General features: G+C 39.3%; 2 protein-coding genes across 11 annotated transcripts in view; one reads left to right on the top strand and one right to left on the bottom strand.

Moving 5' to 3' along the window:
* Window positions 1-18163, bottom strand: part of LOC309619760 (uncharacterized protein) — a 140456-nt gene that overhangs the window by 63722 nt on the left and 58571 nt on the right. The window lies entirely within an intron of this gene.
* LOC309619720 (coagulation factor XI) overlaps window positions 1-18163 on the top strand; it is a 43348-nt gene that overhangs the window by 1371 nt on the left and 23814 nt on the right. The window contains exon 2 of the mRNA XM_082375267.1: window positions 454-512. Coding sequence (XP_082231393.1) covers window positions 455-512 — 58 coding nt within the window. The 5' untranslated portion in view covers window position 454. The remainder of the gene's footprint in view (window positions 1-453; window positions 513-18163) is intronic.

Here is an 18163-nt window from a genome sequence, read left to right as displayed (position 1 = left end):
TGTGGAAATATTTAAATGGAAGATATTTTTAAATCAAAGAGAATATTGAATGATTTAAAAATTTAAAACAGGCTTGAAGATTTTGAATATCTTTCCTTAGGGATTCTGGACCAATACTATTGCTGTGGTTTACAATAATTTTCTTTTTGTTCAAATCAAGAGGCTTCACAAGTGTTTAATTGCCTTCTACCAATTCCCTTTCCATAATTACTAAGAACATAGGTGCCAAATGAACAATAAACACAACAGTAGTCTAGAGGTCTCAATTTGTATCCTGTGCCAAGTCCTTGGGTACAAAATGTACAGAAAACCCTTGCTTTCTATACTGGTAATTGGGTGCTTAGATTTGCTATTCAGACATTTACAAGAAAATCTGTATCAGCTTAAATTAAGGTTCATGTTGAATATGATCTACAACCAGTAGAGTTATGCGTGTGTTGCCTTCTCTTTTAGGATGATTTCATTCAGACAAGCAGCTTACTTCGTTTGCTTGTTTGCTACAGTTTCCTGTGGTGAGTGGATTATCTATAAGACCTAAAGTTAAGGGTGAATGGGAGAGTAATTAAGCAAGACATCCACCCCTCAGGGCAGATTAAGGTTCAGCACCAACTACCACTTAGATGTATCGCCTTATATACACCAGAGGGAGGAGCCCAGAGGTGAGAATGTCTTGGTAGGTGTTAACAGAAACTTCAGTTTGGAAATGACTCTCTATAAAGCAGATCTTACTATAGTCAGCCCTCTATTTTTATTACCAACATTAAAAAAAATCAACTTTATCTGAATATTCAAGAGTGCTAGGAATTTTATAGTGTCTGGGGTCCAGTCCAAGTATCATAATATGTGTTCAGTACATATTTTTACTCTTTTAGGCCTCTGGGGAATTATTTCAGAAATGAAAGCACCTGGTTTATATTTAATTTAGTAAACCATCCACTTGAATAGTTTGAGCTTCAACATCAGGTTTTGATCTTATTTCTCTTTCTATCCATTCCATTAAAGTTTCACAAAATAGGGATGATTCTGGACTCTGTTTTTCATTAATCATTGTAGAATGGGGTTTCCTCGATGCCACTATTATGGGTGATTTCTGAGTCTATGTTGACTTTAGACCACACCACAATGATTGTTTACTTATCTCTCAGATGTATGGTTAAGATAAACACCTCTAGGATAAGGGTTACATTTGGAAAGAAATATAATTTCTTAAGGAATAAGCTTTTGTTCCCTAAACCAAACTCCCCTCCATCTGCCCCCTCATTCCTAATTGCTCTGAGCCATAATCATTACCACAAACAAATACACTGAATGCTGAGAAGCAGAAGCCAGAGATGCTGTGAACCATGGCCACTTCAATTTTATTATTTTTGAAAAAAAATTTATGATCATGCTAGGAAAATTAGAGGTGCAAATTAGCAGAAAATGAGAAACTACCTATTGTCTGTAGTCTTATAATACAGGAATGGCCTTTGTTAAAAATCTTTTGTTTAGTCTTTCAGATATTTTTTCTGCACACATTTACACACTCAACAAAGATGTTATTAATTACAAATAGTTTTTTGTAACTTGTGTTTCCCATTTATAGCAATCTTTTCATGCAAATAAATATATATCACATTTTCTGGAGCTTAATATTCTTCTCTATTCATGGTATTTTTGTATGTAACTTCTTATACACATTTATTTCTGTAGAATAAATTTTTGGAAATTAAAATACCAGATATGAAGATGTGCATATTTTTGAAGGTTTTATGACATACATCATAAAATTAGCTTCCAGAAAAGTTATTCCCAAGTTGACTTTTTCTACCAGCAGAGAGAATAATCATTTACCCCACTTAGGTCAACTCTAAAAACCATCTATTTTTTTGTGGCCTAGTATATATTCACTTTTCTGGAAACAATATCCTAATTTATTTCTGAGAACTGCTGCCTCCCAGTTTGGGTCCATGTGATGGTGACCCACGCAGGCTTGAACCAGTGAGGAATGCACACATCCTGCTGTCTGCAGTGACCTGACCAGAGCCAAAGCCTTTCAACTTCTAGAAATAAAACTCTAATTTTTTTTTTTTTTTTTTCCGATTGGACTTGAATTACGTGAGAATACAGAGGCCTGAGTTTCTGGCCTCATCTTGCCACTCTGTGGAGCTTGAGAGCAAAGACAACACTTGGGAAGAATAGATGACATGACAATTGAAGACAATTAGATTGTGTCTTGAGAACATCAGCTGAGCACCACATCCAGTTATTTCTGAAGCCACATCCACCATGGGCTCTATGGCTTTTGTATCAGTACATTTCATTTGTGCTCAAGTCACTTTCAACTAGTTTTTTTTTTTTTTTTTTTTTTTTTAATTTATTTTATTTTATTTATTTATTTATGGCTGTGTTGGGTCTTCGTTTCTGTGCGAGGGCTTTCTCTAGTTGCGGCAAGCGGGGGCCACTCTTCATCGCGGTGCGCAGGCCTCTCACTATCGCGGCCTCTCTTGTTGTGGAGCACAGGCTCCAGACGCGCAGGCTCAGTAATTGTGGCTCACGGGCCCAGTTGCTCCGCGGCATGTGGGATCCTCCCAGACTAGGGCTCGAACCCGTGTGCCCTGCATTGGCAGGCAGATTCTCAACCACTGCGCCACCAGGGAAGCCCTGAACTAGTTTTTTTTTTTTTTTAATTATTTTCAACTAGAATCAGTGCATCAACACTGGTTAATTTAAAATTTTTGCTGGTGAGTAACATGGCATCTAGTTGTTTTAACTTGCCTGTATTTGATTCTTACCAATTTTCACAGCCTTACTAGTTGCCTGTATTTCTTTTGCTATTTATCTTTTCATATCCTTCACCCAATTTTTAAAAATTAAAGTGTTTTTCTTCTGCATATTGATTATGAAATTTTTTTAAAACAAGACTGAATAACCTGCCCAAAGTCCTTGGACACAGGGGCCAGTGTGATATAATTTAACAGAACATTTTATGCTATGAGACAACTTATGTAACAGTGCTTCACATACACTCTAAAATATAATACGAACAAGCCTATCCTTGCGGTCATCATCACCATCATCCTTGTGGTCATTATTACCAACTTAGGAGGATAAGCAAGACCACTTATTAGAACTTTCTTTCTGATCCACTTCAAAGTTAGCGTATTTTTAGTTGCCCCCTCTCATCAGCAGAGTCACCTGGCAGTTCACAAAGGCTCAGTTGCAGAATGGGAACTCCCGGGCTAGCACCAGCCATTGTTTGGAACCTTGTTTGTGCACTGGGATGGGGAAGAATGGCTGCTTGATAGTTACGAATCAGCCAAAAACACCAACTGTCTAAAACACAGGTCACTTTGAAGTTATTGTCACTGGACCAGATGGTAACTTGTATTCCCAGAAGCTTCCACCTGGAGAGATCTCCACTCTTTCTAAATATGAACCTTACCCAAGGCTTAGTCATCTTAGCTACACCTCTGAGGGGAAGAGAATCGATCTTGCTGGGTTGGGTGTCGTAATAGGGCCCAGGGTCAGAATCCCCAGAGGTGTGGGTTAGCGCAGAGGAAATTTTAATCTTTAGTGCTTAACGAAATGCATGTGTCTAAGCTGTCCATTCCCTGAAAGGCAATATAAAAATAAGTATTACTAGAATTGAAGTGTGGTTACTGCCCTGGGGAATGGACAAGGTTGTCATTGAAATATGTTATGGTTAATGGACTGTTGACCAACTGCAGAGAAGGTTCTACCTGAATTGGAAAAGCTTAGAAGGCAGACTTTGACGTGGGTCTTTCAAGGTAAACCTAAACTCATATATAAAAGTTAACACGTTAATATATGAAACAATAAAAGTAAAGGTAACACAATACTCTAATAATATGTGGGATGCAGGGGACTTTAGAGCTGTGAACAATTCTAAACAGCAATAGTTCAAAATTTTCAATTTGGTAAATGCGTGCATTTGCTTAAACTATCTAAAACTCAAGCGTCTAGACCCTGAGCAAATATTGCCTCCTTTGCACTCATTTCTAAAGTAATAACTACTTAATAACCCCTAGATTGCTTGAGTTAAACTGAGATGAGGAACATCATTTAACATTGCACATAAGAAAAGAGAACAAGATTAGGAGTCAGAAGAGTTGGGGTTATGTCCCAGGACATTCATTAGCTGTGTGGATCTTGGGCAAGTCTGTACTGCCTTGAGATTCAGTTACATACCTTCTTTCTTAAAAAAAGAAAAAGTCAGATGCATATGATGAAATCTGTCTCTAGCTTCCCTTTCAGACCTATTGTGAGAATGTAGTGCAGATGTTTGTTATGAAAGTGCTTTGAAAAATGATCATACATCATTATTTTTAAGGCACGATATTTTCACAGCATGTTAGAAGACAGGGAGAAACCAAGCTAAGATTGCATTTGGGGGGAATAATTTATGTACAAATTATGATTGAGTATGATTAATAAAAATCATCCAAATATAAAAACCAAACAAATAAATAAATAGGCAGGAACAGGAACTTTAGACTCTTGGAAAATTTATTGAATCCCCTTCCACTGAAACCATAAGTAAGTTAAAAATACAAACAAAGCTAAATTGCATAAAATTAAAATTTTCTTCTATTTCTAGAAAGAGATATTGAATATTCCAGATTGTGGAGTTTTAGGTCATTATTACTTAGTCACTGAATAAAAGTGTTGTAGTTTTTAATCTTGGTATATTTTTATTGACAGATACTACAATATAACCCTTAGTTTTCTTAATATAAAAACAAATATATAAATATATATAACAAAAATAAAGTATTTGGATAGAGTAAAATATCACTCGAATTTATTGTAGCAAAAATAAAATAAATAAAATTAAAAATAACTTAGAAAAAACCTTAGAAAAAATAGAATAGGAAACCTTAGAAAAAATGGGAGGACTAGGAGACCAGAAAACTTTAATTCTGATGATGATTGCTACTAATGACTTGGGAAACAATTTCCCACCCTATCCTAATAAATTTAAGGCAAATGGACTATTTCTCTAACATGACTGATCTGAAAGTGGAAAGTGCTGAAAAGATTCTCGCAACTGATGGGTTGGCAGAACCTGAAAATAACCATGATGGGAATATGCATCATTGCTGTATTACCATATACCTGCCATATACAGGTAATTTTGTAGATTTAAATTGCAGATGTTTTTAAAATTTTTCATCCTTTCCCCCTGCCCCAGTAACACCACTCCGTCAACACACATACACACACTGTGTGCCTGCCGTTTGTGTAATAATCAGCTCTTAGTTCTAAACATGGGGGCCTAGCTTAGTCAATATATAGTTTACCTGAGGAGGAGTACTTTTCCTATTTTATAAGATCAAATTGATATCTTAATACAATTTAGTGTAAATTCTTCAATTAGGCATTATTTTCCACTGTGATATCCAAAGAAAACTTAAAGAAAAAATAATATTGTGCCTTTCTCAATACCCCTAGTTATTGTTTCCCCCCCAATTTAGTCTACTCACAGAGCTTGATTTAATGTTCCCTTCTAACGCTCCCCAGATATCTTCAATTAAAGGGAAAAATTGCTCCCAGGCACATAAAGTCTCTAAACTCAGGACCGATTTTAGTTTAAAACATTTACAGGTAGGTTTATAGCTTTTAACTAATCATTAAGAAAACTTTTCGTTTTTAAATATTCCATCCCAATTCTTAGCCTGTTTCTTTTCTTGTGTAAAGCAGAATTGGAAAGAGATCCCATTTCTACAACTTACAAATTCCTGCCATCATTATTGCCTTGTTTCTCTTCCATTGCTTATTGATAATTCCAGCATGAAATATTACCTGTATTGCTGCACAGACCTTGCAGTCTGGGAAGTAAACTAACCCCTTTTCCATGCTAGTGCTCTAAAACATATTGGAATGTATTTATTTCAAGTAGAGTTTGATAGTTTAGTGATGAAATAAAAATTCTAAATCCCCTAATAAACGGGGCAGTTGCCAAAAACGGAATATTATCCTTCAAAACTACCCAGCCCAGACTTCGAAAACAAACTTATGGTTACCAAAGGGGAAACATGGAAGGGAGGGATAAATTAGGAGTTTGGGATTAACATATACACACAACTGTATATAAAATAGGTAACCAACAAGGACCTACTGTTCAGCACAGGAAGCTCTACTCAATATTCTGTAATAACCTATATGGGAAAAGAATCTGAAAAAGAATGGATATATGTATATGTATAAATGAATCGCTTTGCTATACACCTGAAACTAACACAACATTGTAAATCAACTATGCTCCACTATAAAATAAAAAATTAAAAAAAACCACTACCCAGCCCAAATTGATGATTTACTTCCAGAAGGGAAACTGATTGAATTTGCTCTATGTGTTTTATTTGGACAGCTTGTCACCGAAACATTTATAAAGGAATTGATATGAGAGGAGTCAATTTCAGTGTATCTAAGGTGAGCAGTGTTGAAGAATGCCAAGCAAGGTAGACCGATAGCATTCACTGCCAGTTTTTCACATACGCCACGCAAACCTTCTTCAGTACAGGGCACTGGTGAGTAAAATTCCCAGTGTCTGTTCTTTCTCATGGTGTTTTTAGGATTTAATTGTATTGTTCATAACCTTTTTTTTTTTTTTCCCAGCTGAAAACCAGACAGGGCTTTTAGATCTAACCACTCTTCTTATTTACTCAATTTTGGCATCATTTTTCCTGAAAAGAGTAATTTCCATTTGGTCCTCAAATTTCCATTTGTGCTTGCAGAATGAGGGTTCAGCAAATAATGTAGAAGAATGGCTCCCACTGCATCCTCACCTTAACCCTCCCTCTGCAGAGCGGGGGGATGTCTATTTGATGAATAACACAAAACCCTAACCCAGTCATCACCAAGGTCTTGCTTTGTTTATTTTCCACTGACCATGGATCATTTTCAACTGGAAATGGACTTCTGCAGGTACCTGGAAGTTTAGGAAGCAAAGTAACCTCTGTTTTTTTTTTTTTTTTTAAGTTATACAATTTTTATTTATTTATTTATTTATTTATGGCTGTGTTGGGTCTTCGTTTCTGTGCGAGGGCTTTCTCTAGTTGTGGCAAGTGGGGGCCACTCTTCATCGCAGTGCGCGGGCCTTTCATTATTGCGGCCTCTCTTGTTGCGGAGCACAGGCTCCAGACGCGCAGGCTCAGTAATTGTGGCTCACGGGCCTAGTTGCTCCACGGCATGTGGGATCTTCCCAGACCAGGGCTCGAACCCGTGTCCCCTGCATTGGCAGGCAGACTCTCAACCACTGCGCCACCAGGGAAGCCCCTAACCTCTGTTTTTCACATTCAGGAACAACTGCCTATTAAAGTACAGTCCACGAGGGACACCTACTAGTATAAAGGTGCTGGCTAACGTGGATTCTGGATTCTCACTGAAGCCCTGTGCAGACTCGGAAATTGGTAATTGTATGGCTCCTACTTCACTCTGTGATTGCAGTAGGCAGAAAAAGAGCCCCCCAAAGACATCCACATCCTAATACCTGGAATCTGTGAATATGTTACCTTACAGGGCAAAAGAGGCCTTATTAAATATGTGATTACATTAAAGACTTTGAGATGAGAGATTATTCTGGATTATATGGATGGGCCCGATGTAGTCACAAGCGTCCTTATAAAAGAAAGAGATACCAGAAGGGACAGAGTCAGAGAGAGAGAGAGAGAGAGATTTGAAGAGGTTACACTTCTGGCTTTGAAGATGGAGGAAGGGTCCATAAGCCAAGGAATGCAAGTGGCCTCTAGAATCTGGAAAAGGTAAGGAGCCCTGCCGGCCTCTTGATTAAAAAGCCCAGTAAGGGGCTGCCCTGGTGGCGCAGTGGTTGAGAGTCTGCCTGCCAATGCAGGGGACACGGGTTCGAGCCCTGGTCTGGGAGGATCCCACATGCCGCGGAGCGACTAGGCCCGTGAGCCACAATTGCTGAGCCTGCGCGTCTGGAGCCTGTGCTCCGCAACAAGAGAGGCCGCGATAGTGAGAGGCCCGCGCACTGCGATGAAGAGTGGCCCCCACTTGCCGCAACTGGAGAGAGCCCTCGCACAGAAACGAAGACCCAACACAGCCATAAATAAATAAATTAATTAATTAAATTAAATTAAAAAAAAAAAATACAAGGTGCTATAGAAGCACTTAAAAAAAAAAAAAAAATCCCAGTAAGACCCATTTCAGACTTCTCGACTGCTGATCTCCAGAACTATGAGATAATACATCCGTGATGTTTTAAGCCACTACATTTGGGATAATTTGTTACAGCAGCCATAGGAAACTAGTACAGTGACGTTGTAGAGAAAACTATAAGGTCATTTCTTGGTGGTGTCTGTTACCTAGTGAAATGACTCTAGCATAATGAATCAATGAAACCCTGTAGTCTCAGACACAGAGGTAATTTTAATTGAATTATCCAGAAACTATGCTATGACATTCTACCTTATTTAGCATATCAGCATGTCAATGATAACATGTTATTGAAGCCAAATAGCCAACAGTCACTTCTACACAGTATCAAGTGCTGACCCTGTACCAGGCCCTGAATGGGGAGCTCCTGGGAAGACTGGGAAGTTGGCAACAATGCACACCTTTTCCTATCTGTTCCCATCCTCCCCAAACACACCTCCTCCATGGTGTGTTCCAGATTCATTGCTTCGAATTAACTGATTATTTAATTTTTTGATATTCAGATTTGGTTCTTTTTTTAAATATAATTTCTTTCTCTTCATTGATATTCTCTATTTGGCGAGACATTGTTTTCATACTTCTCTTCAGTTCTTTAGACATGGTTTTCTTTCATTCTTTGAACATATTTAAAATAGCTGATGTAAAGTCTTGGTATAGTAAATCCAATGTTTGTGCTTCCTCAGCAATGGTTTATACTGACCTTTAATTCTGTGTATGGGCCATAGCTCCTTGTTTCTTTACATGTCTTGTAATTTTTTGTAAAAAAAAAAATTAGACTTTTTAAATACTAGCATGTGACAACTCTGGAAATCAAATTCCCTCCTTCCTCAGAGTTTTTTGTTGTTACCATTTTGTGTTGTTGTTACTGTTTGTTTGGTGACTTTCCTGAACTAATTGTGTAAAGTGTTTAGTCTTCGTTGTACATGGCCTCGGATGTCTCTGCTTGGTTTTCTTCGTAGTTAGCTAACGATGGGACAGAAGTTTCCTTCAGTGCCTGGAACCAGTGAGTTTCCCAGCCTTGAACAAGTGGCTTTTTGTGAGAGTTAGGGTATGCCTACACTGCCCCCGCAGGGATTTTGCAACTCTGCCCTGGTCTCCACTTTCTGCTGACACAGAGCTCACAAAGGTCAATGTCAGCCGGCTCAGGGCTTCCTCAGATCACTCACGGGCTTGTGCACAGACTCGGTCATGCACGCAGTCAGCTCTATACATGCTCATGGCCTTCTAGATGCCCAGGAATATGTCAGAGATTTTCAGGCTTTCCCTGGTTTTCCTTTTAAGATTTTTATGGGCTTGTGGTTTGTCCCAGCTGTTACTGCTGCCTTAGGCAGCTACAATGTTGTGTAATGGCCATAGTTGTTTTCTGTGACAAATACTTCCAAGGAAAACGCCGTTAACACTGAGGAAGCTCTGAGTCAGGTGAAAGAAACTCAATCCTTGGGAGTGGGGTTTTCCTGAGAACTTCCACACAGTCAAATAATGACAATGCTCTGGGGACGGAGCTTTGGGGCAGCTCCAGCTCCGATCTGCCCCCTCCTGGGGCTGTTAGGCTGCTGGTTTTCCCCGTGACTGAGGGTGTTTTCAAGGCTTCTGTGGAGCTGGGGAGAGGGGGTGGGAACAGGGCAAGTTAAAACCCCACAAAACTTGCTGTTCTTATTGAGATTCGGCTGTTTTTCTTGAATAAACTCTCCCTGGACTTTTATAAACCTTTGGTTAATTCCTAGAGTTCTGAAACAACGTTGATTTTGACAATTCTGCCAGCGCTCATTACTTTTATGGAGGAGAGGATTTGGGAGGTCCTTACTCTGTCATTCCCGCTAACATCCTGTAGTGCTTTTGGTAAACGAAACAAATGAAAAACAAACTAGCTTTAAAAAAGAAATGGTCTTTGGAACAAGATAGCCCTTGTCCTTCTGTCATCTGGACAGGGTAGACTGTGACTGCACTTTGCATTCAGCTCTGTGTTCCACATTTTGTACGGAGCAACGGACAAGTGGAACACTTCAAAGGAGAGTAACCCGAATGGTGAGATATCTAGAAATCATGGAAAATAAGATACAGTTAAAGAAATTAAACCTGAAAAAGAGTCAGGATGACTGTTTTAAATTTTTGTTTTTGAAGGACTGTCATTGGGAAAAGGATTAGATTAATCTGTGTAGTTTTATAAGGCAGATACTACTATGACAAAAATAAGAAAAAAATTCCAACACCTGCAGTGATCCAGAAGTGAGCCTTGTCATGAGGTAGTCAGCTCCTTGTCACTATAAATGTCTTAAATAAATGTTGCACAACTTGTCAAGGGTATCCTTGAGAGGATGCAGTTGTAGTAGGTATGGATGACCCATAAGTTCTCTTCCAGCTTCAAGAGTCTGGTTTGTTTTTTTGTTTTTTTTGAAAAAAATAAAAAAAGATTTAATTAGTTAAGGTCTAATTTCCTAAACTGCCCATCTGAAGATATTATGTTATGGTGAACACTCCCAAAATATGTCCAAGGGGAGTCTGGACACTGGTGCAAATTAAACTATTTGTAAATAAATTGTTCTTTGTGAAAAATGCTCACTTACATTTACTCAAAGAACAAAATATTCTTCTATTGTCGAAGGTTTGTTTTTTTCAAAAATTATATATGTATACTTTTTCCAGTTTTATTGAGATATAATTGACATACAGTCAATTATAAACTTATACATGCATAAGTTTAAAGTGTACAACATAGTGTTTTGACTTATATGTGTTGTGAAATGATCACTGCTATAAATTTGGTTGGCATCCATCATTTCATACAGATACACACACCAAAAAAAAAAAAGTAAAAGAAAAAAACATTTTTTCCCCCTAATGGTGAGAACTCTTAGGATCAACTCTCTTAACAACTTTCAAATATACCCTACAGCAGTGTTTTTCATGGGTGAATAATATTCCATCATATATATATATATATGCCTATATATATGATGGAATATTTTATTTATATATATATACATCTATCTCACAGTGTCTTTATCCCTTCATCTGTCAAAGGAAACATCTTAAGTTTCCATGTCTTGGCTATTGTAAATAATGCTGCCATAAACATGGGGGTGCAGATAGCTCTTGGACACAGTGTTGTTATTTCCTTCCAATATATTCCCAGAAGTGGAATTTCTGGATCATATGATAGTTCTGTTTTTAATTTTTTGAGGATTCTTCATACTGTCTTCCATAGCGGCATTTGTTATCTCATATCTTTTTGATAATTATCATTCTAACATGTGTGAGGTAATATCTCATTGTGGTTTTAATTTGCATTTCCATGATGATTACTGAGGTTGAGCACATTTTCATGTACCTTTTGGCCAGTCATTACCTTCTTTGAAAAAATGTCTATTCAAGTCCTTTGCCCATTTGACAATTAGATTATTTGGTTTCTTTTCTTTTTTTGGCTTTTGAATTGTGTGAATTCTTTAAGTATTTTGGATATTAACCCCTTATTAGATAAATGTTTGCAAATATGTTTTCCCATTCTGTAGGTTGTCTTTTCATTTTGTTGATAAAAATACTAATTTTAAAATTATCATTTTGAATATGTAAAACAAAAACAGAAAGATAAGAGCGTCTAGGCTTTCAGACTGTAGGCAATAAGAGAGAATTTGAGAGATTTTTATGGAGATGAGAGGATGGCAGAGAAAATGAAAGTTCTTTGGTCAACCTAAGGTTCTAGGGTGGTCCCAACGCTGCATCAGAGCCCAATACAGGGCTCGCTCTCTCTCTCTCTCTCTCCTTCTCTCTCTCCTCTCTCTTTGTCTGTGTGTGTAACTCTACCTTCTCACCTTTACTATTTTTATCCAAAGAAATGACCTTAATGGAAAAGTCATCTTTCTAATTTGTTTTAAGACTGTAGTCTTACTTCTATATCTATTTTATTGCCTCCTTCTGAAGTTGTACATTGTTTTACCTAATAGGGAAAATCCAAAATACCCTACAAAAGACAAATGTTCCTTTGGTATCAAATGAAGAATGCCAGAAAAGTTACAGAGATTATAAAATAACCAAACAGATGATCTGTACTGGCTGTAAAGAAGGAGAGAAAGATGCTTGGAAGGTAATGCATTGGATTATGAAAACACATAATAGGCCACTTGAGAAAAATCATTTCAAAATATATTTTTTCCAAGAGTACTTCACTATAGTTTTCCAAATAATTCAGAACCAAATAATCTGAAAATTTCATAAGAAGTCTTTAACAAATTGAATATACACATATAATTTTTATATATTATACATCTCACAATCTTTGCAGGAGCATGCCATATTTAAGGGAAGACAATTGTAATACAATAATTGTGCTCGGGCTTCCCTGGTGGCGCAGTGGTTGAGAATCTGCCTGCCAATGCAGGGGACACGGGTTCGAGCCCTGGTCTGGGAAGATCCCACATGCCACAGAGCGACTAGGCCCATGAGCCACAATTGCTGAGCCTGCGCGTCTGGAGCCTGTGCTCCGAAACAAGAGAGGCCGCGATGGTGAGAGGCCCGCGCACCGCGATGAAGAGTGGCCCCCACTTGCCACAACTAGAGAAAGCCCTCGCACAGAAACGAAGACCCAACACAGCCATAAATAAATAAATAAATAAAATTTAAAAAAAAACAAACAAAAAAAACAAAAAAATAATTGTGCTAAAATATAAGAGCATTAGATTTATCTCACCTTGGGTGATGACGTCAAAATTTCCTTGTTGGAATGAACAGAAAATGCAACCATACTCTATTGACTTAAGTCACTTTCACCCCATTCAACAGCTGAGGCACATGAGTATCTGAAGAACTATGAGAAATTTTTTGTGTGTGGTGTGACTACAGAATTTTAAAGGCACATCTGTCATAACCTTCTGTCATTTTATTTTTTCCACTCACTGTGACATAGGGTGATTCAGGTGGTCCCTTGGTTTGTAAGCACAATGGAATATGGCATTTGGTGGGCATCACCAGTTGGGGTGAAGGCTGTGCCCGCAGCAAACAACCAGGAGTCTACACCAAAGTTGCTGAGTACATGGACTGGATTTTAGAGAAAACACAGGATGGCGATGGTCAGTCTTTGATGAAAGCGTCATAGAGATGGGGAAGAACCCAGCTTAGAGCATTCGTTTTACAACCTGCGTTCAATTCAAGTACTGAGCCTTGGGGTCCTCGTCTACAAAAACGTGGGGAGTGGTGTCTACCTCCTGTCCTTGTCATAAGGGTAAAAAGGGCCAAAGCATAACGCTTTCAACTGTCAGTAATAATGCTGTAATGGGAGAGGAAACAACTGAGGATCTCCGCGACTGTTTGTTGTGAAATAAAATGGCAAAAGAGTGTGATTAAAAAGTGTTTTCTTCTGATAGTGAAACAGACTGGAAGATACATGCCTCCAGCTCCTAGCACAGGGCCTGGGATCATTCTAGTCTCACCATCTCCTCTGGGTCTCAGTCTGTCTCAGAGATACTAAATTCTTCTCTCAACCTCACCTGCATGATTGTTCATACCTACTACTGCCTGCCTCATTTGGGGTGAAAAGCCGGTAAGCCTGGATTTTGTTCTGCCGGGTGGAATCGAAGAAACCTGTGTAACATGCACTTCTGCAAGGAAGAGGTGGGTTATCTGAACGTGGAAGAACAGTAGTGCCCCTTTTTACGTTGGCCTCCTACCTTGGTCCCCCAGGCATTGCCACAGGGCTCCAGGCTGGCCGTGCAGGGGAGACCAGTGGCGGTGCCACTGTCTGGGTGCAGCTCCTGCAATCGGCTCATCACACAGCCTTTGCGGAAGGCAAGGGGTCTGCACTGCTGGGATTCCGTGGATATTGGGTTCTGCAACAGTAACCCAAGGAGCAGTATTAGGTAAATTCATGGTAGGAGGAGGCAGCCCTGGAATGAATGACAGCAATTCTTATGCAACACAAATTCCAAACTTGCCAATGACCAGGCACCACAACTGATACCAGGCAGTTAGATTCAGTTCCGTGAAGCTGACATGACATTGACACAGTACTGACCATTTACAAAATATTGTGTAAATCAATTAGAAAAATAGAAAAGCAAAGTTCCGAAAAGAGACTGAGTTTTTCCTTCTATGCTCAAAGACACACTGAGTGGTAGAAAGGACTAACGATGGAGGAGGCTGAAGGAAAACCACGAGGTCTGAGTTATTTATAAATCACACAGTAGGAAACTGAAGAGTTAAGGTTTTACTCCACAAGTAAATTCTCCAGATTTTATAATATCTGGCTGGATTCCCTGAAATGATTTAAAACAAAAAAACCCCACAACTTCGACTTTTACTTTCGCATGCAATAAAGCTATTGGTCTTTGTTCTTTGTGGGTGTTGTTTTATATTTTAAAAGAAAAAAATGGTTTACAATGAAAATCTTTTATCTTAGCTTTTAGTATCCTAATGTGTATTTGAATAGGACGTTCAAGTGCTTGCAGGGTAACCCTTGGGCTTTTTTTGGTCAGGGAATGACCTCCTTTGGGCAAAAGAGGAAAGCTTTGAAATGTGGAACTCCCACATTTGGGGTATGATGATCATTTTAAAGTTGCCAATTGGAACCAGTGGTGCTGGAATGGTCTCTTTATTACCCAACATGTGTTCAGTACAAGGGGGAACAGAAGAGCCCTTCACACAGAGCCTCAAAGGACTGAGATGTGTGTAAGAGGCTAAGAAGGCGAGAGGTTGGGGTGACTTCGCCCTCTTGAGGGAGAGTAGACTGGAATGTGTGGGTCTCTGGCAGTGCCGCCCACGAGAGGCCGGTGGCAGCGCTACGCCTGGAAGCTGGCACTGCTCTTGCCCTGTGACACCAGCATATGTACCTGTGGGACGTACAGCACCTTACACATCTGACACGAGGTTAGCCAAGGGCTCCAACATGTGTCTCGTTCCTCACCAAGGTCTGGGAAACCTCTAATGTACACTTAAAACTTTCATTAAACCGTGAGCCACTTTCATTCACATCACATATAAATGGGCATTCAGTAAATGTCCAATGAATGAGTACATCTTTATTCTCAAGATGAAGCAATGGCAGGTCAAAGAAGTAGAGAGGTTAGTTCAAGGTCACTGGCAAGGCCAGAGCCAGGACTAAGCTTGCACTCATATCCCAGGTTATGTCTTCTAGGTTTGTATCATGTTGTCTCATACTATGAAGAAGATAAAATGTGTCAGGAGCACGTATAACAATTATTCATTATTTTCATTGTTATCTAAAGCAGTGGTTTTTCAATGGGAGACACTCCCACCCAGGGGACATTTGGTAATATCTGGAGACATTTTTGGTCGCCACACCTGGGCAATGGGGTGCTAGTGGGTAGAAGCCAGGGATGTTGCTAAACATCCTACAGTGCACAAAGGACAGCCCCTTACATCATAGAATTATCTGGCCCAAATATCAGTAATGGCAGGGTTGAAACCCTGATCTAAGGTCAGCATTGAAACTGTGTCATGAAAAGGGGATATTTCAGGGACAGCAAGAAAGAGGTTGCAGGACACAGGAGTCTGTGTTTTTTTTCAAAGCAAGTCTTGATAAGAAAGAAGGAACTCCAAGAGAAAGCTGACCGTGGCTGTGACTGAGAAGGGGTCACCAGCACACCTGTGTGGCTTTCCCTGTCCCAGACAGAGGATTTTAGGTTACCCATGATCCCAACTTCTGACTTGTTCTTGGGTCCAGTAATTCCCCATTTTCATTAAGGTTCAAAAGCATTTTATTTCACTGGGAAGAAAAAAGCTTTTTTTGAATAGTTTTTAATTAATTAATTAATTTTTTTGGCTGCGTTGGGTCTTCGTTGCTGCGCGCAGGCTTTCTCTAGTTGTTGTGAGCAGGGGCTACTCTTCGTTGTGGTGCGCAGGCTTCTCATTGTGGTGGCTTCTCTTGTTGTGGAGCACGGGGTCTAGGCGCGAGGGCTTCAGTAGTTGTGTCACGTGGGCTTCAGTAGTTGTGGCTCGCGGGCTCTAGAGTGCAGGCTCAGTAGTTGTGACGCACGGGCTTAGTTGCTCTGTGGCATGTGGGATATTCCCGGACCAGGGCTCGAACCCGTGTTCCCTGCATTGGCAGGCGGATTCTTAACCACTGCGCCACCAGGGAAGTCAAAAAAAAAAAACTTTAAGATAAAAGTAGTCGGGGGCTTCCCTGGTGGCGCAGTGGTTGAGAATCTGCCTGCCAATGCAGGGAACACGGGTTCGAGCCCTGGTCCGGGAAGATCCCACATGCCGCAGAGCAACTAAGCCCGTGCGCCACAACTACTGAGCCTGCGCGTGTGGAGCCTGTGCTCCACAACGAGAGGCCACGATAGTGAGAGGCCCATGCACCGCGATGAAGAGTGGCCCCCGCTTGCCGCAACTAGAGAAAGCCCTCGCACAGAAACGAAGACCCAACACAGCCAAAAATTAATTAATTAATTAATTAATTTAAACAAACGCAAATGAGTTAAAAAAAAAAAAGTAGTCAACATTAGAATTCTAAACTGCAATGCATTAGTTGAAAATAATTTTTAGAATACTTGGTATCAGTGTGAAAAGATGGTCCATTTGATCTCAAAGAGTTTCTATGTAGTTAAGACTTATTCTACTTTTATTTGACTGGACAAAAATATTTTGGAATCCTTATACTATTTCAAAGGCTTTAGAGATTTCACTAACTAGCTAGACCAAATTTAGGAAAATATTATTTGGTTTCCCACTGAAGTATATCTCTCATTAGAGTCTTTCTGTTTCTCTCAATAGAGTTGGAGGGTTATCATTATAATCTTTGTAATGAGGCTTTAGGATAGAGATGGGGTTTCATGGAGTAACCAATACAGGGATATAAGGACCTTACATAATCTCACATATCAGTTTTCCATGAAAAGCTTTCTTGGCATAAATTTTCTATTTTATGTTCAAGCTTCACAAAAAAACAGTGCATTATAGATACGTGCTTTTTGTGTAGCTGGAATGTGCTTTTATTTTTATTTTGTTTATTTATTTTTGGCTGTGCTGCATTGGATCGTAGTTCCCCGACCAGGGATCAAACCCATGTCCCCTGCATTGGAAGCTCGGAGTCTTAACCGCTGGACCCCCAGGGAATTCCCTGGAATGTACTTTTAAGTGGGAAACTCAAGAAAGCAACTAAGGACTCTTTATGCCAAGATAGGCCAGAAAACATTGGTAGCAGATCAAATAAAAGTATCTGAATAACTGCCTTCCAGATAGAATGTTACAATAGTTCCTTAGCATTTTGCATAAAGATGACTTCTAAGTTCAAATCCCCCTTAACTTTCTACCCCACGGAACAAAAATGCTGGCTTCTCTCTTCTTCTCAAAAAGTCTCCAACTAGTCTATATGGGGCTAAGCTTCAAATTTACCTTTTCCTTACTGTCTCCTTCAGTCAGTTCTATTTCCCCCATATGTCCCTTCCTGTAAGAGCTTTGAAAGGACCTTCCAGTGTTCCTGATCTGGGGTCATCTTTCTACGTAGGCATTTGGCCACCAAGCAATGGCTATTCCACATCTTCAGAAACCGTTCAGATAACGGCAACGTTGTTATGATAGACATAAAATGAGATTGTCTCTCTCTGTCTCCAAATATTGAAATAAGCCAAGTAAACTGGCAACACTTTCTAGATTTGGAAGATCACACTCATATCAGCAGTACTGTCCCTGAACAAAGCACAATATTTCCTCTGGTACCTATAACTTCAGCAAGATCTGAAATGCGGACTGACTTGTCGTTTTATTCTTCTCTTTGTCTTTAGAATATTTTTTAAAAATCATGACTCCATTTATAAAGCTAAGATCTTGTTTTGCTTTTCTCTGGAAAATATGAAGTCTTCTCTGAACCGTAACATCTTTCTCTAAAATTTATTTAAATCAAACATATTTTAAAAGGTTTTTAAATTTTTTATTTCTTTTAGGTTTTCAGGGGACCACATAGAGATCCTTAGAGCTAGTTAGTGTTTAATGTTCTAAGCGAAGACCTGAAGTTTGGAGAGAGAAAGCAGCT

Source organism: Balaenoptera borealis, assembly GCF_965194805.1.
Source record: "Balaenoptera borealis genome assembly, chromosome: 21".
NCBI lineage: Eukaryota > Metazoa > Chordata > Mammalia > Artiodactyla > Balaenopteridae > Balaenoptera > Balaenoptera borealis.
Note: the sequence above shows the minus strand (reverse complement) of the source record. Positions and strands in the feature narration are given on the sequence as shown.